Here is a 25,405-nt window from a genome sequence, read left to right as displayed (position 1 = left end):
CTGAAAGCATCTAAAAACTGTAGGTACTTTCTCATCACTGTAAGAATATCTGTCAGGAGGTGATGATGGTATTGTATTATGAAACTTCAGCTGCTGATCCTCATCTTTTATTTTGCTGGGATTTTAATCTCCTTCCTCTGTCAAGCATTAGATTTTCACTAGAAAAACCAGCTGTGGGGCCAAGGTATGACAGCATGACAAGATGAACATCAGTAATTCTTCATGTACATGGTCTTAGCTATTACAAAGGAGGGGTAATGAGGGTTTTTTTCAGCCACAGTAAAAAGGGTTCAACATAAATTACTTCATAATTTCAACAGACTGTGTGAATGGCACCAAGAAAAGAGCACCTAAAGCCATGATATTATGGCTTATTGCATATATACTAGTTTTCTCATGTATCTGAAAGCCACATTTGCTGTATTTAGCTGTGAATTGAGAATGCTGTCACAATGTTATCCCTCAAGCACTGATTATGGTGTACATCATTCTGCATTCCTGTAGACTGGAAGACTTGTTAATCTATTAGCATTTTAAGAAGACATTAGAGACTACAATATGTAACTTTATACCTAAAGTGCCTGTGAAATATGTAGAAGTGAATTTTGTTTTGTCTGTCTGTGTTCATCAGTGGTTGAACCATTTTTATGGTTTTCATTTCTTTTGGACTTTGTTTTGTTTCGGTTTGTTTTTGTTTTTTAAGCATCTCTTGTTCTCTGTGGTCATCATAAGGCAGTTAGTGGATTCCAAGCCCCACTATAACATCAGTTCAAGTTACTAGACCTTTTTTTTTAGTTGGAGACTTTATCATGGTTAATTAAGAGATTAAACTAGGAGGTAAGGAATAACTTTCAAGATTTTGGGCCCAGCTGGAACAGCCTGTCACAGAAGGCATGAAAGAAGGCACCTTGTGTGCTCTGACGTTCCAACAAAGTATAGGAGGTTTCTGCTGTCAGACTCTAGTTTTCTCTTGCCTAACTACATTGAAATAAAAAGGTCCATCATGATATGGAACTTGTTGGAAAAAGATTGGTAATAAGGTAGTTGAGTTTACTGTAGGTAAGGAGATTCTATCTGTGTCTGGAAGGAGAGAAAACAGATCAAAATAGGGAACTGCAGGATGGCATGGGCTGCCAGACTGCACGAACCTGGAACCTTCCAAAGGATTTACTCTTCAAGCCGATGTTTGCTTTTTGATAGTTTATCAAACTCAGGGTGACTGTCCTGTCTTGGTTGCCATCTCCCGTGTCAGTGGTAGGGATATCTAATGCTCTGTCTGCACTAGATATCTTTTATTACTTAATTTTTGCCAGGAGAGAGACAGTGACATTGCACTGTCAGTAAAGAGCTCTGTGTTTATCTGATAATGAATTACAGTCTCACTGCCAAGTGCTTATAGCAGCAAAAGATACTGTGAGCAGTGCACAGGTATCCTGCCTGCATTGTGAGTTGTCAGTATAGTATTTGGGTAATTATAGGACTTTATTTTCTCATATTTCTTTTTTAATTGACTCTATATATTCTTTAAGTGGTGGTTGAAAGTCCAGTGGTTCCTTATTTTGATTATTAATCACAGTTCAGTATCACTAACAGAAATGGAAACTGTCAGTCCATTTTTGAAGTAAAATATTCAAACTCACTAAAGAAATGAAAGTAATTTGAAAGGGCCTAAGCTGTCAATTTCTTAATTCATTTGTGAAGCTGTATAGAATATATCTGATGTCTGCATAGTAACATTTCTAATTAACCTTTGAGCTGGTGAAGCATGATTTGAATGTGTATTTGCAAGTTAAAAGAGTGCTGGAGTGATTCGTAGTTAGAAGAGAGTAGGTGAGCCCCAAATTTTATTATTACTACAGTACTTTTTATTTTACAAATATTTTCTTACACAAAAGGCAATGTGAGCTGGATGACTTATGTGAAAAACTTGGTGGTTTTGGACAGTGGTAATTAAAGAGCTTCCCCTGAAGTAAATGCCTGTGGGATGCCTCAGAGATTACTTCAGTAGCGTGCTATAGCAGACTAGGGCACAGCTTTTTTGTTCTTACTGCATTTTGTTTGACTGACCTTGCCATTGATGGCATCTAAGATTTAAAAGCTTTGTTAACAGAACTCCAAAACCACTCAAGACATTTCCACATCCTTTTTTTGGTGATAAATGTATAAACTCATTCAGATTTAAATTGACCTTATATGGAATGTATCAACAATCATGAAACTTTATTAGGTGTATGTAAAAAGTCGATGCGGAATGGTATTAGAGAAGCTTATGGGGTAATTGGAGCTTATATATGGTCATGAGAAAATTTTCCTTTCTTTTTAATAGCGCTGTGTGATCAGCGTAAGACTATCAATTGTTACGTGGCCTTAGAGGTCAAGGGTTGTTGTTTGAGGTCTGGGTGGAGGTCTGTCCTTGCACAGTCATACTTTTCTACCTCTACAGGGTCAGGAGGAATAGTGGCAAATTTAGAACCTGCTGGGTAATTTCAAGCGTTTTTTGATCACGGGCTGCTTAGTAGTGGGGCTTGTAGTTTCCCGTCAGAAGCAGGAGAGGATTGTTCCTGCAAAAGTCTTTTTAACACTGAAAGTAAAAGATGTGCACAGACTTTTCCCAGTGTAGGGCTGCCTGTTCACAGCAGTGCTTTCTGGTGGTAGCAGCAGGGGGGTTTACCAGCTAAACTGCTTGTTACATGAGGACACAGGAGAGATGGTGCTGGTGAAAGCAACTTTTGCTGGCAGCACTTCATGGTGTTGGTTTTGGCCACCGCAGATTCGGTGGGTGCCTTTTCTATGGAAGAATATATATGTGTGGAAGCAGTGTGTTCTTTATTTTCTGGTGAAAGCAGCCTTTTTGTTTTGTCTTTCTTGCATTCTGCTTTGAGAAGCTGTTCCCGAGAAGAGAAATTGTTTTTGATTTCATTATAGGCGTGACTCAGAAGACCAGTGTGGAACAGCACATTTTATATATGTATTTTAAATAACAGTTACTTTGCTAAGTGTCACACATTGCTATCTTGGCATAAAAAAACAAATAGGTCTTAAGAAAAATGGTGTGAATAAAAATGTTAATCTTTGGAGATCAGCTTTGGTCTCCAGTGTCCTGTTAATTTAATTTGACTCATTCCACTACTTCAACTATGTAATTCAGACCTTAACCATTATGTTTCATCTCTTGTATTTTACAACACTCTGCAATATGAAACACCTTTTCAGTATTGAAAATGTTGTAGTGTTACTGTTCCTGCTGCATTAGTACTTTTTTTCCAATAACTGTATAGTGTAGCAGGTCAAACATTTGTAAAGATATGTATTTCAGTATTTCTATGTATTTTATATCCTAAAACTTCTCCTAGCTTCTTTGAATTAAAAAAAAAAAGAAAAAAAAGAAAAAAAAAATCAGAACATGGATTTAAATAACTCATGAACTGTTGTTTCTTTAGTTTTATTAGAATACTTTTTTCTTGGATCTGTTATGTAAAGTGTTCTTTTTCATTCTATTTAAGTGCATGTAAAATTATGAGACTGAACCTTATGAAGGCAAGTAACTGTGAAACTAAATTTTCATTTAAGAGTTATATGTATCTTTATTTGATTAGATTATGAGAAAGTAAGAATAAATGGAGTTTTTTCTTCTGATAAATTGAACAGTTTTGTTCTGGCAGGTCTAATGTGCTGATTTAATGGATTTTGTTGTTTGAGGTTTTTTGTGTGTTGCTTTTTTGTAGCACATTTTTGTAATTTAGTATGGAAAATAAACATTTCTGGCTTTCCCAGTGTCTTTCACTGCTAAATGCCACTCTTTAAAGAAGCTGTGAGTGTAAATGGGTTTGAAGAATAAGGTTGAGGTTTGGGATTGAAAAAAAATGTAAAATTTCAAGATTTCGTCCACTGGTACCACAATGCAAGGCGTCAAAATGAGGCAAATACCATGCATGTTCAATAGAACTGCTCCATGGAAGAAGTATCTTTCCTTCTGACTGCACGAGATGTATGAAATAAATATGCTGAAATGACTTGTCAGAGCTAAAATACTATGTGCCAACTCTGTTTTCTCTTTTGAGGTAGTTTAATTCTCATCTGTATCACAATATTAGCAAATTAAGAACTGGATGGAAAACCCTTCCTTGTCTTGCTGAACTTTTTGAGACTGCCTGACTTTCTGCACATGACCAAGACAAATACTCAGTTACTGGGTTTGTCAGAATCTGGGGTGTTTTTCTTTTGAACTCACTAAACACCCTGACCATTGGACTGCTGATGCCTCAGCATAAAGTCCAACTTTCCTCTTCCACAACACCGTTAATCCATTACAGATAAGGTACTTTCATCGCTGCAGGAGTACCTGCATACCATGCATTATGGTGCATCTCCTTCATCTTCTGTTTCTGAACATTTCAGTGTATTCTTTTGGCAATTGTTCAGTATGTTTTAGGATGTGCCTCACATGTTTGCAGGATAAAGAAATATTAATTCAGAGAGAATACATCTCATATAATCACTTCTTTTTCCACAGCTGACAGTAGATGATTAATTTTCACATGCAAATTGTACCTTTAATATTCAATGCTAGAAAACGGCTCTTATTGAGTAATTTACCTGATCTCACAGGGCCCAAATTGGTAACTATAGATCTCCGAAATCTCTCTCTTTTCTTTCACACTTGAGTTTTCTTTGTCTTGCGATCCATTTGCTCTAGCACTAAGACATAGTACAAGGCATTTATTATGTGGTGAGCTGTGAATGTACTCAAATAGTAACTGGAGCCTCAGCTAAAGTAAGGGTATCAATACAAAATTTTTATTGTATTTTCTATGTATAAAATGAGAACGGCATCACCACCCAGCATATAGGGGAGCTGTAATCATGCACAGTAAGAGATTGTGAGGTACTCAGATGCTATAGGGATACTGACCTCAGAGGTCTAGCAGAGTGAAATAAGAGAAATGCCATTGATTTCATAGTTGCTTGGATTTCTCTTAATTTCTTTAATGAGCCAGGCTCATAGTGTTGTGGGGGGGTTTTTTTGTTTTTTTTTGTGGGGTTTTTTTGGTTTGTTTTGTTTTTTTGTTTTGTTTTGTTTTGTTTTGTTTTTTAGACTTTTTTTTTTTTTTTTTTTTGGTAAGGGAATTAATTATGCATATAATGGCATAATATTTAAATAATAAGAATTCCAGTATAAGGCTCCTTGCTTACTGCTAAACCTAAGCTGAAGTCTTATTTGAACAAACTAAAAGATCGTCGTTCAGTCTTTCAAGGCAATGCTGTGTTCTGAGCTACTGGAATCTAGAGTGCACCTGCTTTTGCCTACTATTACAGAAGCCTTTATGAATTTAGGAGACAGATTAGATGTAACTAATATTAATTATCATAACCATCGATGCTGTCAAATTCTGGATGACTGACCCTTGTAACAGCCCTAATGAAAGCAAAACCAATACAAAGGACTGGTACAACACAGGGCTGTTCTTACCAGGAAAGTTAGTAATACATTTTGTTGTGGCACTACCGTCTGTCTGTGTCACTATATAGGTAAATTAGAAAAAAAATAAATCTATTCCTAGAAAGGATCTTTGCTTAAAATATTTCATCTTAGTTTTTATGTTTCAAGTTCATAATTTAAAATCATAGAGTTATTTAGCAGTAGAACTACCTATATATACTCCTGCTCTTACATATTTGTCAGTGAAATAAACTGGATCACTGATTATAGTAAATAAGAAAACACAATTTGCTAGCAGAAGGTGGGTCTTCTGAGATGGTGCTTTGATTCTGTTAATATTGCGAATGTATAAGGAGGTATAGCTCAAGAGATTAGACATTAAACTGAGGTCTTGGAAACAGAGATTTGATCCCTGCAGTTCTAACACTGTGTAACCTTTGCCATGTCATCTATTCATCATGTACCTAGATTTCCTTTGTTTAAATAGTAATAGCTCTGCTATGCTGACTAGGGTGTGACGGTAATAAATGCTTCAGAATTTTGAGAGTCTGATTCTGTAGTGTTAGGAGACACAAGTTGATGAACGTAATGAGACAAATTAAAATGAAACAGATGAAACTATTTGCTTGTAAAATTAACTGTCTGCTGATTGTATTGGAAACAGGGGTTTTTGTGGTTTTGTGACTTTAAAATCAGTTGTTGCTGACAGACTGCTTCTTTTCAAGTTATCTGAAGGGAAAAGTAAGGAAAATTTTAAAGAGACTGTGATAAGGACATTGTTTTCCAGCACTCTACTGTTCCATAAAGTTTATTTTTCACCCACAAATGGAGGAAATTTTATGTTTGAAGGGTATTTGATATATAGAAGGATTTGTGGTTTCAACCTCGTTATATTTGTGTTTAATTTTCATTTTGTAAAATAATATTTGCAAGCCCATTCATTGCAGTGGCATTAACCTGTGTAATATTTTTGTTATGGAACAATTATCAGATGTTTCTGGATGAGTTTCATGAAGTTAATGTTGTCATGCTTGACTTTGCAACAAATCAGAGTTTTAGGCAGCAAGTAAGACAGATGTTTCTTCTTCTACAGGGGACAAATGCAGTCACTTGCATTTCTGGAAATATAGTGTTAGGATAATTTTTAAATTAGCATTCCTTGGGGTGAGATAAACAAGAAGTTAAAAGATTATGTCTGCTTTTTGAGCATTTTTAAATTGAAATAAGAAAGTGCATCCTAGGAAAAAAAAAGGCAGAAGAGTTATCCACTTTCTGAATGGTGACTTTAGATGTGGTGTTCCTAAGATTTCAAAACAGTTAAGTGGAGTTTATCCAACTACTTTTCACTGACAAAAGCACAAAAGCTGTGTTTCTCTATATTATCTACTTTATTCAAGCCTTTGCATTCCATAGGTAGCAGAGCAGCTCTGTAAAAGTAACCACACTTTCTAATTCCTTTCTTTTTGTTTTCTTCCTTCTAACTAGAGTCTGTGTGTATTTACACCACCAGGAGCTAAAGAAGGACAACCGCGGCTCATTCCTGCAGGGCCCATCGCACATGGCACTACAGTATCTGCTTATGTAGCCAGATCCAGAAAAACGGTGTTAGTAGAAGATATTCTGGGGGTAAAAAGCTTTCTCTTTTTAATGAGATGCTTACAGCATGTTCTTAGAATGAGTATTTTGATGCTGAAATGTATATTGAGCTGACAAGAATGTCAGTCAGAATTTGGGTTATTAGCCAGGACTTTGATCTCTGCTTACATTAGTGTAAAGCTAGAATACTTACAACATCAGTAGACCTACATCAAAGGCACACTAATGTAACCAATATCAAAATACAGGCCTTTGTCCATGAAAGGATTCAGAAAACCCTAAGGTGATATTCTTATAATTCTTGGCACTCTGCATGTCTGTACTTTTTATTTTTTTAAAAAAATTCATTCTGGAGTTGCATCTACGCAATTGTATCAGACTAGCATTTAAACTGTACTTTATGAGAACACTTTATGATCAGCTGGTTATGAGAGCATCAGGGAAGTTTAAATTCTCTTTTCAGTGTTTTGTGTTCTTTTGAGCTCTGTCCAGAATAACAATCTTTAGATACTGTGGCTAAAATTGGACATCGCTGTCTCTATTTTTTAAAAAATATTTGTTAGGAAATGCATGACCTTTCTTGGGCAAACACAGGCTAGAAACAAATTGTTAAATGCCTAACGTGAGTAGACTTAAAAAACCCTCAAAAACATAAGGCAGAAATCACTTTCTGTGTAGTTACAATGTTACATTGTTACATAAGATTCTATACATAATCTATAAAGATCGTATATGTTGTTAGTTTTTTTCAGTCACATGTAGGGATTAAATTGTCACTGGTAATTTCCAATCAAGATCATGATATCTTTGTATATGAGGGTTGTATGTTTTGATTTTACATTCATAATAAAATCAGGAAGAGTTAGTGTGGAAGAGTTTTGGACTTTTTTGTTGGTTTACAGTATCAGCAAATTATTGAATGAACAGGGAGTTGGATTTTGGTGACATGGTTTGCCTTCCAGGGATTTTAGGAGAGTCTCAGCAGTGAAAGGAAGCACTTGCAGGTAGTCTTGCTAGGCCTTACTTTTTTTCTTTTGAGGGCAGAATTAAAAAGTGAAATCAGGAGGCTCTTGTTGCAAAGTGCTTCCTACTCTTTTTGTCTGTCATTTGTTCCCAGCCATTCAAATTGATTGTCATCTTAGTAATTAAGGTAGAGATTACTTGCTGTTTTCTTTGAGAAAGGAGAGATTTTGATCGGCCTTGAAGGAGTGTCTGTCTTGCCTAATCACAGCCGGCAGGGAACATCTGGCAGGAATCAAGTATTAAAGGATTGACGTGTGACAGAATGGGTCTCTCACACTTGACATAGGCTAGTTACTGCCTTGCTAGCTGTAACACCCTGGTGGTGTCTCAGGTCTTTGTGAATTTTCATACATGGGGAACTGAAGCTATAAAGCCTTGAACATTCCCTATATAGATAAAAATTTAAGAATTCGGGCCTGTTATAGCAGCTGGTAGGTTATTTTCATATTCGTTCCTGTAACTTTTGAACAAGCTTATTAAGGATGCATAAGCAGAAAGATTCTTACTCTCCTGCTTGGTGACTGAAATCTGATCAGTCCACTTCGTAATTACAAATGCTTTGGGGTATTTTACGGGGGGAAGGGGTGGTGGGGTAGTGTTTTTTAGTTGAGTTTTTACTTAATCTGGACTGGCATTAGCAATTAAGTGCTGTTTTTGCTGCGTGTGAGATTAGAGGAAAAAGTATGATCAAAATGAACCCAAAGTTTGGTCTAATATAAAAGCTGATTCTGACTTTACATCAATAAGGTTATTTCTATATGTAAATTAATGCTTAGACTTTTTATTGATTTTTTTTTTTTAGTAGATGCCTTAATACTGTGTGGAAATTATACTAAGAGATATGGGGTTTATGAGTGTTATTATTTTCCTGCAGATTTGATCAGCTGGGAGAGGGAGGAAAATGTCAGAGTATCTTTCATGTTAATGTTAGGATATTTACATTTTATCAGTTTATGTTTACATTTTATAGGATGAGCGATTTCCCAAAGGTACTGGACTGGAATCAGGGACTCGTATCAAATCTGTTCTATGTTTGCCAATTGTCACTGCAATTGGTGATCTGATTGGTATCCTGGAGCTTTACCGTCACTGGGGCAAAGAAGCCTTCCGTCTTAGTCACCAAGAGGTGAGAGCTCACAGCCAGCCCCTCCCCACTTCCCCACAAAGGTCACCACTTCAGCCCCTCCCCAACTTTATTCTCTCACTCTTCTCATGTGTTTCTTACCTTGTTTGTACTTGATTTTTTTGTTCTCATCAAATATTACTCATTCACATATACATATTCAAGTACAGGGACACCTCAAGAATTTTGCCTTGTGTTCTTTTATGGAAAATCAGGTTTAAGATTTCTCTGTTGATTATAAACTTGCTCTAGAGATGTTCGAGAAGTTAACGCAGAGCAAGTGAATGAAATATAAGTGTAAATCGAATGCCAAAAACCAAAATCGCTTTATATAAAAAGGACACTCCCAAGTTATCCTGAGTCTCAATTTTAACTTTCAAGTAAGGTTTTATTTTAGTATGGAAAGACTGTTTGGTTTTGTTTTTTTTTTTTAAAAATTTTTCACCTTTTTTGATGTGGCTTCCTAGGGAATGAGCCCTATTGTTGAACACGATTTTGCAACATTGTAGCAACTGTACATCAAGTCTGAATGCTAGGTCTGGTAGGAGGGAAAAGTGATTCTATTTTAAAAGTGAACAGCAGAGATTTCATGTGTTTGCATCCGCATTCTTACCTCCACACACTCTCAGGCACCAAGATATGTGTGTCCAGGTGATATTTCCAAGAGTTGTGCACAGAGGTACAGATATCCAAGTAGTCTCTCCAGGATGCCTTGCAATGACATGGAAGACAAGGGATGCCAGCTGTTGAGTCCTTATGTCTCCTGGTTTCTTTCCTAGGTTGAAAACCATGTGCTGGTTTTGGGTCAGCCTTTTCTTTAGCCTTTAGGAGCTGACATCTTTTGTCTCTCTAGCCTGTCCCTTCTCTGTGAGTCATCAAGATTTACTCACTGCCCGTAGATGTTCTTGGAAACTGTGTGTAGATGTGCTGGTACCTGGATGACTGGCTAGTCTAGGTGCCGTTCATAAAGCTCTTCTCTACTTTTTCTTTTACTTCTGATGCTTCCCAATCCAGATATTCCATTCATAACCGTCTTCGTATTCTGTGACTGTTATCTATACTGCATGGTTTAATGCGTTTGTATAAGGCCTGTGTAGTTATGTTGTCCATGCATGTCCATTTGTCAATACAAAGTTATGAGTTGTTAGCCACGTACAAACAAGTTTTAACATGAGGCAGATGTCTCAAAGGCTGTCGCTGTATTAAAGGTGTTAGAAGTGCATCTTAGCTGTCACATCTGGGTGAGGATCATTGTTTTGTCCAATCTAGAAATCAGGATGGCTCTTGCATTAAGATGAATGTACCATTTGTTTCTGTCTCTGCCCTTTCCCAGGGAAGGGAACCTGAACACAGAGGTTAGGACAAATGGCATGAGTTCTAGCCAGCTCTGTTGTCTGGATAGTGGTATAAGATGCGCCATGGAGCAGTTTGGCTGTACTGAACTGGATTTTTTATTGTGAAAAGAACAGAAAATGTGCAATCAAGAGATATTAAAACTAGCCCTCTCAAGGAAATAAAACCCCACCAATATTTGTCAATTGTATATTCTGTTTATCAGTAACCTAATTAGCCTAGCATACATGTGGTGCTCGTATATGTATATTAGCTGGGCAGTCACATCACTTCAGCCTCACTGTCACGACTGGTATTTTTTCAGCAGCAAGCAGAGGTCATGGTAGGAGGCTGGATTAGTATGGTGGTACTCACAGAACAAAGAACTGGCATTCATACAAAAGCAGGCTTCGTTAATTCTGCTGCTTACATGTAACACATTTATTTTTTATAATTATCCTATTACATTAATCAGTCTAAAATTCAGATAGGTCTCAGACATACATTATACTGTGCAAATATGAATCTTTTGTGTTATATGAAATACCTTCTGTAACTGAAGTTCATGAATGTTCTGGTTCGAAAAGAGTGGCTGCTAAACATAAGTATTTTATTAGTAAATTAAAAGTATTTTAAGGTCACTTTTTGAGTGCTCTAAAGCATTCTTTTCATTTTCAGATTTCAGAAAGCCTTTGGATACCATTAACAGTTTTCATAAAATGTGTACAATTTGTTCTGTTTAAAAAAGAAATAAAATTAAAAAAATACCTTAGGAGGGCATGCAGCAGCAGACCTCTTGTACTTCTGTCCTCTGTGTTCTTACAAAGCTCCTGTGTTTCAAGGACAGGAGATTATGCATGGTAGCACATCTTAGTTAACTGCAGTTTACATGACATTTGTTTGAAATGTTGCCTGGAAACTGTCATACTTAAAACACTAGTCTTGAGCTGAGGGATCAGGTCTGGTTCTTCTGCCACCAAAGTGGCAGTGAAAGAAACAGTGCCTGTTTACAGCTGGAAATAGCTGTGACTGAAGAGATACAGCCCCAGAAAGCTGTTATGCGATATTTTATTTCTATGGCAGATACCTTTCAACAATATCTATAATGTAATTTTTAAAGCCCTCGGCTCAGGAGATGTTTGTTTTAATGTTGTATTTCTAAGATGATGGGTTCCAAATACTGCTTCTGAAGACAATTGGTAAGCCTTTTTTTGATACAAAAAATGATTCTTTTGTGACTGAATGTGCCTTAATAAAATTGAAACACTGAGACTTTCACAAAGTAACTGTCTACCTGCAAATCGTTACTGCCTGCCACTCTAAAACAGCTCAGTTAATTTACTTCACATCTAGATAGAGAAAAAGAGCATGTAACTGATGGTTTTCAAGGTTTCTTCAGTTAGATTCTTCTCTTTTGTTTCAGGTTGCAACAGCAAATCTTGCATGGGCTTCAGTAGCAATACATCAAGTACAAGTAAGTGTGGGTGGTTTTTCATTGCATAACTCTTCTACCAGGACTTGATGAGGAGGAACATAGATTATGATCAAATCACTACTAAAACTTTGATTCAAGCCCCTTCCCTGAACCTGGGAAAAATGTTAACATTTTTCATGTTCATTGAGCTAGTTTTCCTCGACTTGCAACCGTGGATCAAATAACAAACAGTATTTTTAGTAAAGGAAAAAGAAGCCTAACAAAGTAGATAAATAATTGTTAAAGCAGAATGATAACAATTTGCAGTTTTGTTTGGGTTTTATTTGCTTGTGATATTGGATTTTTCGTGTGTTTGGGGTTTTTTTGTGAGGTTATTTTGGTTTTTTGTGGTGGGGTTTTTTTGTTTTGTTTTGTTTTTTCTTTTATTTTCTTTTTCTTGTAAGAAAGCAACTGCTAGGCCAACTGGTTGCTTTCCTCCTGCTTTGATGTTCAGCTCGAGATTATTAGGTGTTGCCTGCTAAGACTACTTTAAGCCATCCTTGCTAGCTGCTTTGTGGTCCTGTACCTACTCCCACTAAAGATACTTGGTGCTGTGCCTGGTCAGGTGCTTAATGAAGCTCCACACAGTGAAAGCTGCTCTAGCAAACTCCAGCAGCTTTGGTAATAGGTTTTGTTACTTCAGCTACTAGAAGACAGTAACACAGAAACTAAACATATTCTATCAGCTCACAGAAGATGCTAAAATAGGGTCTTCTCTCAACTCACAAGAAGTAATTTTTAAGGTGTCTTTCATACAAGTGGCAGAAGACTTGCACAAAGCTTCCCACTTTTCTTTTCTAGACTCTACCATTTGCCTCCTTGGTGCTGGAAGTCATTGACTTTCTTTGGGATCATCCTTTAGTCGAGCACATTTAGGCAGAATTAGCGGATGTACACTATTGTGTGCCAGCAGAATTGCAATTGCATGATGTTTTTTCTTCGTCTGGCAACAATGACTCCCTCTTTAACTGAGAAACCTTTCACACCTGCAAAACAAACCAGGAAAGTTTATTCCATTGGTCATTTTCATTTCTCTCCTCCTAAGCAGAAGGCTTGCCCTTCCCAAGTTTTTGCATGAGAAGAATGCAAGAGTTTTGATCTGATGTTGGGCTGTACCTACCAGGCTCACAGCTGGGCTTTAGGAAGTAGTGTGTATCAAAAGTTGTACCTAGTTACCTAATTTTATGCAAGAGAAAGGCTTGTAGATATCGTTTGTAATATTTTGCATATTTATTTATATCTGCATTGCACAGATAAAAGAAATTACTAGTTTGAAGTAGTATTTTATTGTTAAAAGGTGCCAACAGTAGAGGCTTTTTTTTCTTTTTTTGACCTCAGTGCTTCCTGTAGTAGTATACAGGTATACAATTGTACCTTAGATAGAGTTTGCAATTAGGTGAAGTAAAAATATAGTTCAAAACTTTGCTTCATCTAACACTTTGCTTCTAAAATACAGTGGCATACTGTTTTTCATGTTCATGCTGATTTCTCCCAAAGATAAACATGTATCATCTGCTGCTTAGCTAAAGCTTGCCTGATGTCAAGTCTTCAGTTGTGCCTACATGCTGCTTTGCAAACTGGAAAAGAAGTGGTAAAAGAGTATAGTGAGGAAAAAAGGAAACAAAAATATTCAACAATATTCTGAGAAGAGACGAGGGTCTGGATAGGGAAATGTAGTTGAGCTGATTCCATAACCACATTCAGTGGCAGCCTTTGAGGCAGCATGAACAAATGTAACAACCAATATCTTTTGGAGAGGCTTAAGAAAGGTGTTACTTGTGTTTGACAGTTTTAACTCAGCAGCTGGCTGAGACTGCAGCCCAGTACACTAATCCAGCTTTTCATTTTATACAGTCCTGTAACATATATATACTAGCAGTTGTATATTTTCATATTCGTTAAATGGGTCAGCTGTATGACCTCGGTTTCCCTCTGACTTCAGTGTTCTCTTGGAGCAAATGATAACATGATCTGTGCTTCCAGGTGTGCCGGGGCCTTGCCAAGCAGACTGAACTGAATGACTTCTTGCTTGATGTATCAAAGTAAGTCAGATTTGCATTATGATCTTGTTGATTTATTTTGATGAGCCTTTTTTAACTTGGCTCTTTCAATTCACCTGTTCCACCCTGTAGCTCACTAATGGGTGTGAAGGCACACCTTGGAGGGTGGGCAATCTTCAGAACAGGAACAAGAACTAATGATGTGGGTGGCATGATGTGTACCTGCTAAATGTTATTTTTGGTGATTATGCAGAAGAAAATGGACCATATGATTATACCTTACAGAATTTGTTTCCTCTTGTCATCTTTTGCATGAGCTTATTGCCTGTTTTTCCACTTTCCTGTCAGAGTTGTGTGACCCTCTTTTGAGATGTGACAAATAGGCTTGATATGTCTTTTCACGGCCAATTTTAGAAGGTTTGAAAGGACTTTATGACAAGTTAGCTAGGTTCAGCTTCCCATCCCTGCCTTTTTTATGACACGAGTGCAAACATACAATATGCATGTGTAAGTATAGGCATTACAGAGATACATCCTTAAAGAATCAGGGCTGCCACACAGTTCTTTTTCTTCTGCATGTTCTGGATGCTCTGTTTTCATTTTCAAAGGCTGTAACTGCATATAGCATGTTTTCTTTTCATTTCTTATCACAATAAATGCAAAATTAAATTGAAAAGACATTAAAAGTATGAAAGCTTGAGCTTAGACTTTCAAAGTCAGTTTAGTGTTTTAGGTGATCTGCTCTTCCTTCATCCCTTTTTCTTTTTTCCTGCTACTAGCATCTTTAAATAGTAGAGCGAGCCAATAAGTTAAAATGCAAAACAAAATAGTACTTTTGGTAAATTGCAGTCTAGGATGCTTAACAGTGTTTTATCAAACAAGCTGGTTGAAGAATTTCTAAGTGCATCACAAAGGACTGATGGTACTGTGTAAAAATGAGATGTTTTTGATTTTTGCTGTTACAAACACTTCTGTGGGTCTTCAAGAACAATTTTCAAGTTGATGAGATTAGAGGATGCCCAAGATTCCTGTGCCGTTCTCAGGAATGCAGGCAGCTCAGTTGCCCTGGCTGCAAAATGAGGAGTGAACACATCAGTGACGAGTCTGCCTCTTGCAAGGAGGGCAAGCGGGCAGTATCCAGATGTTTGTCCTAGCTTTTTTTCATAAGGGATGGCCTTCTTTTTTTTTTTTTTTAATTTCAGTATAGGTTCAGAGTGTGTCTCCTAAAGGGCGCTCTCATCATTCCTTTGCCAGAGTTACCCTCCTGCTCAATTGTCTAGCACCATTATTTTCCTTTCCAGAGTGCTTTTGTGTGGCTAACATCTGTACTGAGCTCATTTAATCTACCCACACTTATGGGCTGGCAATTTACTCATGCTACATAATACTGAAATTGTTTTAAAAAACTTTGTAATTATTTTAAAATGTTAAGATTAAAATTACAATAAATACTGCAAATGTATAATACGTATTTCTGTGAGAAAATACCTCAGACAGCATTATCAATTACTAGAATTAAGTTTTCATAAAAAAGAAACCTTATGATTTGAGCCACAAAAATGGGTTATCATTTAATAACAACTTTATGAACTTCATGTAGGTGAAGACTTACACTAGCAAGAAAAGAATTAATTTGCTCTTAGAAATGGTCTGTACCTTCTCTTACATGGAAAGAGCATTTCCTATTCAGCAAGGAAATTGTTAGTGTGCAATGTCACTGGGACATGGTCTGTAACATTTTACAAAGGGCATCCTATGCAGTGCTCCACCTCTTCAAGTCTCTGACAGTGTAAGGCTAACATATTGTATTGAACTGTATATATGTTCAAGGCCATGGGACAATGCCTTTCTGTCTGCTGGGAACATTGTAATCCAAGAGTTATTAAGACTTGGCATGTGGAAGATTTAGACTTCTTTTACTAATAAGTTTGACCTTTATCTTTCAATGTTCCTGGCTGTCCTTGGACTCTTGGACTTTGCTCTGAAAAGGAGATACTTTTTTTTTGGTTTTGTGTGTGATTTTTTTTTTAAGGAACAAATCAGTCATTTTCTGCAGCTTCAACATGCTACACCTGGGTTGATAAAGAAGACTCATTAAGAGTTTTATAAATTGTTGCCTTGTATATAGTGCCAAGGGTTGGATAGCATGATGCGAATTTAGCTACAATATGTAGTTTTCGTTAGTTCTCAGTGCATAGCCTTCTATGCAAAAACCTAATGAGATATTTCAAAAGCATATACATAATATATGTCAGCATGGAAGAAATTATTTTTTTTAATCTGGATTGCCTTTTTGCTTTTCTGTTTAAAATTTTCAGCTTGCAAAGGGTGTCAAAGCATTTTGATACATTCTTGGTGTTGCTGAACAGGTGCCTATTCAATCCATGGTAGGGAACGTTTCGTAGTCTTTTCCTTTTCTGCAAAGAAAATTCTACATATTATAGAGAGTATTCTACAGTTCTGTAATTGTGGAATACGGCTTAAATGAACAGAGCTAGGACCATTTCTCAATTCCCTTGTGCTATAGCAAGCCAGTCAGTGATTTTCAAGGTTCAGGAGTTTGTCCTCACCTATTTGGGCTCCACCATTAAGTGGTTGTAAAACAAGAGCCTGTGATAGCCATTTGAAAAATGTCTCACTAAATGCCATTATTTACTGACTTCTCTTTCTCTGCAGAACATATTTTGATAATATAGTTGCAATAGATTCACTACTTGAACATATAATGGTAAGTTGTCTTTTTCACTTCTAAGTTTATTAGAGTCCTTCCTTCACCTTTTCTTGAAATAAGACATTACATCATTGAAATAGATGATCTGTTTATAATGGACACGTAATACAAACAGTATTAACATCTTTATATGGAATAAAGTGGCAAAGGTCAGCGTGATTTTTCATTGTCAATAACAACTTTGTTTCAGTGCTTTCATAAGTAATGGAACATGACTGTCTCTGAACTAAAGAGCTACTATTATATTTTAGAGAAGGTTTGAATATTGTAATACAAAAGCTTCTGTATTTCCTTTTATTTTACCTTGTATTAATTTGCAGCTACATGCTGTGAAACACTTCTGAAGAAGTTATTGTCTGTAGAAAGGACTAGAGGTCAAACATTGCATTAGTATTTGTTCCATTTGCTGAATGAGATGTGCAAGAAATGACATCCATTTTGCTTTACAAAAGTATTTACACCCATAACTAGAGTGACAGTCAATATTTTATAAAACCCACTAAAGCCAAGGCCGCTGAAATATCTAAGACTATGTTTAATCAATGAATTTAAGTAGTTGAGAAATGGATTATAATTTTTTTAATCTCTTTTGAATTCAGAATTATTTCCTGAATAGTGTTTACAAATACCAATGGACTGGTTGTTCATAGCATATCTTGAGTGTTTGAAATATGAATTATGTTTTTAGCTTTAAACATATCCATCAAATACTGCAGTTCTTTTTCCTGAATGTAAATCTTGATCAGGTCTGTGATAGTATTGCTTCAATTTGCATATTCAAAAAGTTACTGTCTAAGAGTACTCCAATACTTACCCTAATCTTTGAAGTGATATTCTTAGCTAAAGTATTCAAAAACAATACATTTAGTATTCAAACAATATAACCGTGGGTTTATTTAGAAACTTGAATTAATAATGGAAAATATTCTGCAGTGTTTGTCTTGTTCTAGTTAATAAACAGTCAAGAATTCTGCACATAGGACACATTTCTGAATATTGACTTTTCCAATTTAAATAAACTGCTTAAAAATAGCTTAATATTTAAAAGAACTGGTGTAACATAACATATGGCATTTATAACAAATGTTGATATTCTTCCCTATTCTTCCCTGTGAATAGAGGTCTGGTGAAAAACACAATTGGCAGTAAAATACGCTTAACTCACTCATGTTCTTTTCTAGCACTTGGCTGCATCATGATTCTGCATTATAACCTGCGTAGATGTTTCATACTCAGCTTCCTTTGTAAGCTGGAGCAGTTGGCTGTTTCTTAGGCCAATTAATTGAATTGCATCTTTGCACATTTATTGCCATTTTATGGGAGTGTGATTTTATCATTATGTAGTTTATTTTTGTCTCCCAGTGAGAAAAGAGTGACACTCAGTTTCACCTCACTATGTCATCCTTTGGTAATTGCACTTTAAGTTTGATTTGTTCCTATAAAAATAAAGTACAGGGATTTTAGCATTCTAATAATTTTTATTTTCATTAATATCCCTCAGCAAAGTTAGTGGTATAAGGGTGATTTGGGGTATAAATGCACGGAGGGGAAGCAGAAGTTCAAGTTGTCTTACAAATTTTCTTAGCAGTATGCTTGAGTAGTTACAAGCAACCTACCCTGGCCTTTCTGTTGACAATGCAAAACATACCTTTTGTACTGGTGTTCCTCTTCAGCTACTAATTTGAGCTAGGGCTTTAGAGAAGTAAGACTTTCTCATTCCATTAACTATTTCTCTCAATTAAGCAGTGTTTAGGCAGTTACTTTTGAAAAGCATGAGTCATGACCAAGTTAAGATCTTGAGTCATGTGCATTAGAACACAGAAGTTTAATTGTGTAAAATCAACACTGTGCTGTTGATTTTATAAAGAAATTTGATAGTTTCTGAGTAAGTGTAGAGAAGCATTTGCTGGACCCCTTGTCCTTTTTTGCACAGTTAATATTCACTCTGTTTTGAGAAAAGGAATAAATGGTGTGAGTAGTTGAGAACTTTAAACTTCTTAATGCCCTAAATGGAAATATTTTTTAAAAAGTACCTCTTAGCTTTCAGTCTCCCCAACTTTCTACTGCTCTGATGGCATAAATGGAGAAGAAAGCAACGCAGTCTTTCCAGCACAGATTCTTTCAGTTGGTCTAGGTGGATTGTCCTGCTCTACTCTGCACTGATGCAGCCTCACCTGAAGTACTGTGTGCACTTCTGGGTGCCACTCTACAAAAAGGATATAAAAAGTGTCCAGCAGAGGTCCATGAAGTTGATGAAGGGTTTGGAGAGGAAGCCATATGAGGAACGGCTGAAGTCACTTGTTTTGTTCAGCCTGGAGGAGACTGAGAGGAGACCTCATCATGGTCTACAGCTTCCTCGCAAGGGGAGGAGGAGGGGCAGGTGCTCTTCTCTCTGGTGGCTGATGATAGGACCCAAGGGAACGACAGAAATACGTGCCAGGGGAGGTCTAGGTTGGACATTAGGAAAAGGTTCTTCACCCAGAGGATGGTGGAGCACAGGCACAGGCTCCCCAGGGAGGTGTCGCGGCCCCAAGCCTGACAGTGTTCAAGAAGAGACTTGACAATGCCCTCAGACACATGGTGTGAACTGTGGGGTTGTCATATGCAGGGACAGGAGTTGGACTTGATGAACCTTGTGAGTTCTTTCCAACTGAGGACATTCTATGATTTCTGTGGAGCTCCCATTACACAGCTCATATGGCACAAGATAAAAGCCTAATGTCTAATGATTTTATCATCTCGTAAGTTGTGGGGTTTTTTTTTTTCTGTGAAGGTCTAACTTTTGTCTATTTGCATTAACATGAAATGAAATATTTTAGTGGGGTTTTTTAATTTTATTTTTGAAAGACAGGAGATAAGAGGGGGAAGTTAATTCATTTACATGGAAATCTTGAGAATTCTTAGATACCTCACCTGCATGCACTGTATACCAAGATGTAGTCAGCCTCTTTCTGTGGCTGAATGACTAGATAGGTATTATACACAATTTTAAAAGGTTGAGCAAGACTCACCTCAGATCATGCTCTACCATGCACTCTACTATACTTTCTGAGCCAAGAAGAAACATAGGAAGCTTATCTGAAGTAGATAGAGCACGTTCTTGAAACCTGACTATATGGCATCTTAAGTTAATACAGCGATCCTTGTTGAACTGTGGTTCACTCTTCCCTCTTGTTATCAGAAAGTCCATTGTATGTCTGAGAAACATTTCTCTAGTGTTCCTGGGACAAGATTCTGTTCTGACAATCAGTGCTGGGTGACAGTTTTGCTAAGATAAAACCAGCTAGTTCAAAGTATGATAGATACCATGCTAGACTATTGCTGTACTGTGGTACTTTTTTGACTATGGATGGTACCTTGTGGGCTTTGGTTAGCTCATGTAGAACTAAGTTACAGTTTTTGTGCAAGGACTGTCCCTTGCATCAGGAAGGCACAGACACTTCCTGTGTGGCTGGATAGGGCAATCCATAATGATGTATCTCATCTTCCATGTTTGTTCATTGTTATGTACTACAGGCACATGTAGCTTTTTTAGAAACAAACACTAGCCTCACTGTTATGTCTTTCTTTGCTGGATATTCAATACAAATATATTTGCATTGAAGTTAAAGATAAAAAACCAAACATCTTCTTAGGTCTTGCTATATCCTATCTATTCAAAATCAAGTTAAGGTGCGTAATATTTAAACATAGGGTGAGAAAACGTACCATTTTGAAAAGCATTCCTTGTACTTGAAAAACAGTGTAGTAGGAAAGCCTTATTTCTTTTAGCACACATTCAAGCCTTGAAAGATAATCCCACATTTCTCAAAGAGAAAAACATTCTAATTAAAAAAAAAACAACAAAAAAAACCACCACAAAAACCCAAAAACCCACAACCAACCAACCAAAACAAGTGAAAAAAAAAGGAAAAAAAACTCCCACCCATTGAATAAAAGACGCACTTGCATTTTGAATTGTATCCTAAAAGATTACTGTAAGGGTGGTTGTTCCTTCAAACAGATTTTCATACTGGATAATTTCTCAAAATTTTTATCTTCTAGAGACTTAGATTATCTTCAGTCATTTTTTTCTGGTAAAAACCTATCTCATGATCATTAACTCTAATTTTTTTTTTTTTTTTTCCCCTATAGATATATGCAAAAAACCTGGTGAATGCAGATAGGTGTGCACTCTTCCAGGTTGACCACAAAAATAAAGAGCTGTATTCAGACCTTTTTGATAGCGGAGAAGAAAATGATGGGAAACCTGTCTTCAAGAAGACCAAAGAAATAAGGTAAGAGCAGCTCACAGAAGAATGCAGTTTCCTTATAACTACAGATGTGCAGGCATTTTATTACCCAGTCTCTGTGCCTATCTGCAGGTACCCTGACAATACTTGTCATACTGTGATATCATTCCCACCAGGACCCGCCTCCAGAAGGTAGTACTTCTGGGAATGACATTGCAGTGCCATCGAAACAACGTCTCTGAAGCTATAACGTCACTCCTGGAAATGCCGTCTTCCGGAGGCGGTCCTTTTGGAAATCATGTTGGGAATAAAACAGAGGTGTTCTGAGGTAGGTAAAGGTGCAGGTAAAGGTGCACCTAATCCATAGTCTGCCAGTATGGGACTTTGTTTCCCAAGAGGAACTAGAACTCTGCGATTCAAGCGCATCCAAAGCAAGGAAATCACAATTTGTACTCCTTACATATGGATTAGGCATATGTAGAATCTAGTAAGAACACATCGTTGGTTCTGAACAATTCAAGTCCAGTAATTTAATTTTACTTTTTCTCATGTGAATTTAGAGTACTTTCAAACTTTTGAATAGTTGTGATTCTGAAGTATGCTTGAAGTGGTGAATTTGAAAATGTGTATGGACTTCTAATGAATTCTTAGGATTCTATGTATTTCTGCTTTATGTCACAAGTATATCGTTTTTACACACATGCACTTTTTAAATGAAAGAGGCAAATCAAAAAAGTAAATATAACATTTTTCACTTTTCAAAAATTATGAATCCTTAATAGATACAAATTGAGATTTTTCAAAGACACAAAGGTTTTGAACCTGCAGCTTCTTAAAAAGAAAGAAATGTATGACTAAATATCCTGCTCTAATGTTTTGTTGAAATATTCAGGATAGATTTTCTTTTTTTTTTTTTTTATTTCTTCCTTATACTTTTAAAGTTCTGAACCAGGATGAGATTCATGTGATTCATGTCTTCACTTAGACTCTTTTAGAAAAACTTACTCCCACTTACTACATTGCGTGAGTGGAATGTGGATGGAAGGAGTCAAAATCAGTGCCATTTATGTACTGACATGCAAGGAGGTGCTGTAAATTAAAGAAGGTGGCCTGCTTAACATACACTTTCATACTCCTTGATAATTCTTTTTCGTGCTTATATCTTTCTATCTTTTCTATATGAAAATTATTGAAATGTTGACTCTGAGTGCAAGGGTGTGAGCCATTTCATGGATTCTGTATACTGAAAGAGAAGCACAACTTAAATATCTGTAAGAAAGTGACACTGAGTCAGTCATTGGGAAGGAGGTTTAAGTTGGTGTGATGTACATATCATGAGAAGCAGCAGAAGAAACTACCTTAAAATCAGGTGTGCAGGGTGAAATCCTGTCAGATCTTTCACTGACTTCGATGGGGACAGGATACTACCTGGGTACATTTAGATTTGAAAGCATTCCACATGTGATTCTTTCTACTTAGTATTCTCCACAAATTTTTCTGTGCTTGTATGTCATAACTGGTTTATGTCAAACAATTTATATTTATTCCCTCACAGGACAGACTTTAAGATGATTTTTTTTTTTTTTTTATTCAACTGCACAATATTTGTTGTGTCTAAGTTTCTTGTGGGATGCAGTTAGTAGCATGGCATTGTTGGCATGTCATGAGATTAAACAAGCTAGTTATTCTGATGTGTACATGACAAATGAATTTAATGTTTAGCTTTGAAATTTCCACTGGTCTTTTTCCAAAGTTTATTCTACCAAATTTCTCTGCCCCCCAGAAGAAACAAGCTCCATATTGCATATGATGTGTCTAAAGAAACAACTAATATGTAAAAGGAATTATAAAATCAGTAGCTTTGTAAAGGGAAACATGAGTCTCAGGTTCTATACAAATGTCATGTTTATTAGGCATAACTTCCAAGGTTATCAAAGACTTTGAATTTTTGTTGCTAAAATGGTCATATTATTGCATATTTTGTATTAAGCTATGTAGTTATACAATTTATACCTATTAATACGTGCTTTTTTAATATTTTATTATTTGCTACCAGTTATTGTCTTGTAAGATTTTTTTTTTTCCTAAAAGCATCAAAATGACACTGGTTGTGAACAAATATCCATTACCATGCCCGAAACAGACTCCACTGGAAAAATGTTTTCTCAGATAGTTCATACTGCGGCTAACACACATTTTTATTTCCTGCAGATTTTCTATAGAAAAAGGAATAGCTGGTCAAGTGGCAAGAACAGGAGAAGTTCTTAACATCCCTGATGCCTATGCAGATCCACGCTTTAATAGGTAGGATGTTATTCATGAGATAGGAAGATAACTCACCAAACCTTTTACTTAAATTTACAATTTCATATTAGGATGCATTCATGGAGCTGTGATCCTCTGATGAGGAGACAAGAGACCTATAGATCTCTGTATAAAAGCTTTAGCCATCAGAGATATATTAAAGATACAAAAAAAAAAAAAAGTATTATTTTTATCAAATATAATGGAGAAAAATTTAGTTATTTTTCCTGTTACTGAACTTTGCCCAGTTGGTTAGGTTGTTGCTGATTTTCTTTTATTAGCCTTCCTGCAATATGATTGGTTTCAGGGGAGGAAGAAAAAGCTCACTAACAAATAGCATGCCTAAGTACCCAAATGCATTCTTTAATTTTATGAATGAACTGATAGTATGTTTGAAGAAATATTAACTCTTTATCTTGCAAATTAAGATTAAAGTATTAAAAAGTTCTTTCTGATATGACCCAGTAGATGGAAGTATTTGAGAACTTTGGAGGCAAACTTCTTGCAGGTACTAATTACATCTGCCTTAAAACTATTTAGTATATTGTGCATTAACATTTCTGAGAATCAATATTAATTAATAATATTAACTTTTTTTTCATTTTTTCCTCTCTCTTTTCTGGCTTTTCAGAGAAGTAGACCTCTACACAGGCTACACAACCAGAAATATCCTGTGCATGCCTATTGTGAGCCGAGGAAGTGTAATAGGTGTTGTGCAGATGGTGAACAAAATAAGTGGAAGTGCCTTCTCTAAAACTGATGAGAACAACTTTAAAATGTTTGCAGTCTTTTGTGCTTTAGCCTTACACTGTGCTAACGTAAGTTTTATTTACAGTTTTGTAAGCTCTTGGTTACAATGGGAAGACTTAGAATCCTACTTAAGGATTTTGATGTTCCAGATTATTAAAATGATTCATAAATCTGCTTCATTGAATTAACTAGGAAGTGGGAATGATTGAATTCTTTGTTGAATAATTATATTTTATGAGGATGACAGAGATTCATTTGATGCTTTCTGAAATAATTGTACTCTGGATACATCAATTTAATGTAGTTAAACTGAGAGAGCAAGCTCTGAGATGTGAATGATACCTGTCTGTCTTGTCTTTTTGGTTAGAAATATGATTCTTATTTACTTTGATAAATGCAGATCATATGTTTTACAAATTTAACGGAGGGATGGAGATGTTATGTATTATCTCGATTCTGTATGCTGACTATTCAAAAATACCTATTTCTACATTTATATGCTGCACTATACACTAATAAGTATCCATGCTTCTAGATAAGAGTGGGTAGCTATTTTTGTTTCCAAACCTTTATCATTGCAAAAGTTACTATTCCCATAGGAAGCATAAGCAATTTAATGATTTTTACTATATAAGTATAAAAATGCAATAAATGCAATAAAAATGTAATGCAAAAATAGCGAGTCATATTCATGGGAGGTAATATACAGTACAATGCCACTTAAGCCTGGTGATTAACATTAAGCCATTTTAGCAGCATTGTGCAGTTGATATACTGGGGTGGCAAATTTTACTAACAATTACTGAAATGTGTTCCACATGACTCAAGACAAGTAGTAAGGCCTGCATATAAATGGAACTTGGGGCTGTGCAATCACTCAGTTGTGTGGGGGTTCACTCTTTCTAGATGGTGAATGTTACCATCCCAGGCATACTGCTTCAGAAAAATTATCTTTACCAGTGGTGTTGTGTCCCCGCTTATTTACAAACAGTGTCATGTCTGCAATAGTTGTCTGAACTTCTCAATAGTTAACTGTAGTTGTTTTTCACAGTTATTGCGTAGTAATATAGGTATGATAAATATCTCATGTACTTTTTACTCTTCATAGGCAGCATCTATTTGTACCGATTAGTAGCTGAATTCGTGCAGTGGGGCAAAATATGAATTGTGCTTTGTTATCAGTTTTCTTTCTGTTAGCATATTTAAAGGGACTGAGCTCTGTTTCTAATTCCTGAACTTTGATTCTTTTTCTTGGGAGAGTTCAGATGCAGTGAAAAATCAGGTGGACTTTAGACCTTTATGTAAGTGAATAGATGCAGAATGATGTGATAGGAGGCCCAGTTTTCCAGATGTACTAAATTTCATATAATCTGTCGCTTTTCTAATATGTGAAGTTGAGC

The 25,405-nt window shown here is 36.2% G+C and overlaps 1 protein-coding gene across 1 annotated transcript in view; it reads left to right on the top strand.

The window, feature by feature from the left end:
- Window positions 1-25,405, top strand: part of PDE10A (phosphodiesterase 10A) — a gene marked incomplete at both ends in the record, with an annotated part of 183,429 nt that overhangs the window by 127,817 nt on the left and 30,207 nt on the right. The window contains 8 exons of the mRNA XM_080341577.1: window positions 6,926-7,066; window positions 9,030-9,185; window positions 11,938-11,988; window positions 13,972-14,030; window positions 16,665-16,716; window positions 20,854-20,996; window positions 23,163-23,255; window positions 23,887-24,073. Of these exons, the coding sequence (XP_080197703.1) occupies window positions 6,926-7,066; window positions 9,030-9,185; window positions 11,938-11,988; window positions 13,972-14,030; window positions 16,665-16,716; window positions 20,854-20,996; window positions 23,163-23,255; window positions 23,887-24,073 (882 nt within the window). The remainder of the gene's footprint in view (window positions 1-6,925; window positions 7,067-9,029; window positions 9,186-11,937; window positions 11,989-13,971; window positions 14,031-16,664; window positions 16,717-20,853; window positions 20,997-23,162; window positions 23,256-23,886; window positions 24,074-25,405) is intronic.

The sequence above is a fragment of the Nesoenas mayeri genome (genome assembly GCF_963082525.1).
Source record: "Nesoenas mayeri genome assembly, chromosome: 3".
In the NCBI taxonomy this organism is placed as follows: domain Eukaryota; kingdom Metazoa; phylum Chordata; class Aves; order Columbiformes; family Columbidae; genus Nesoenas; species Nesoenas mayeri.
The sequence above is the reverse complement of the archived record's forward strand: the minus strand, read 5'-3'. Positions and strand labels throughout refer to the sequence as shown.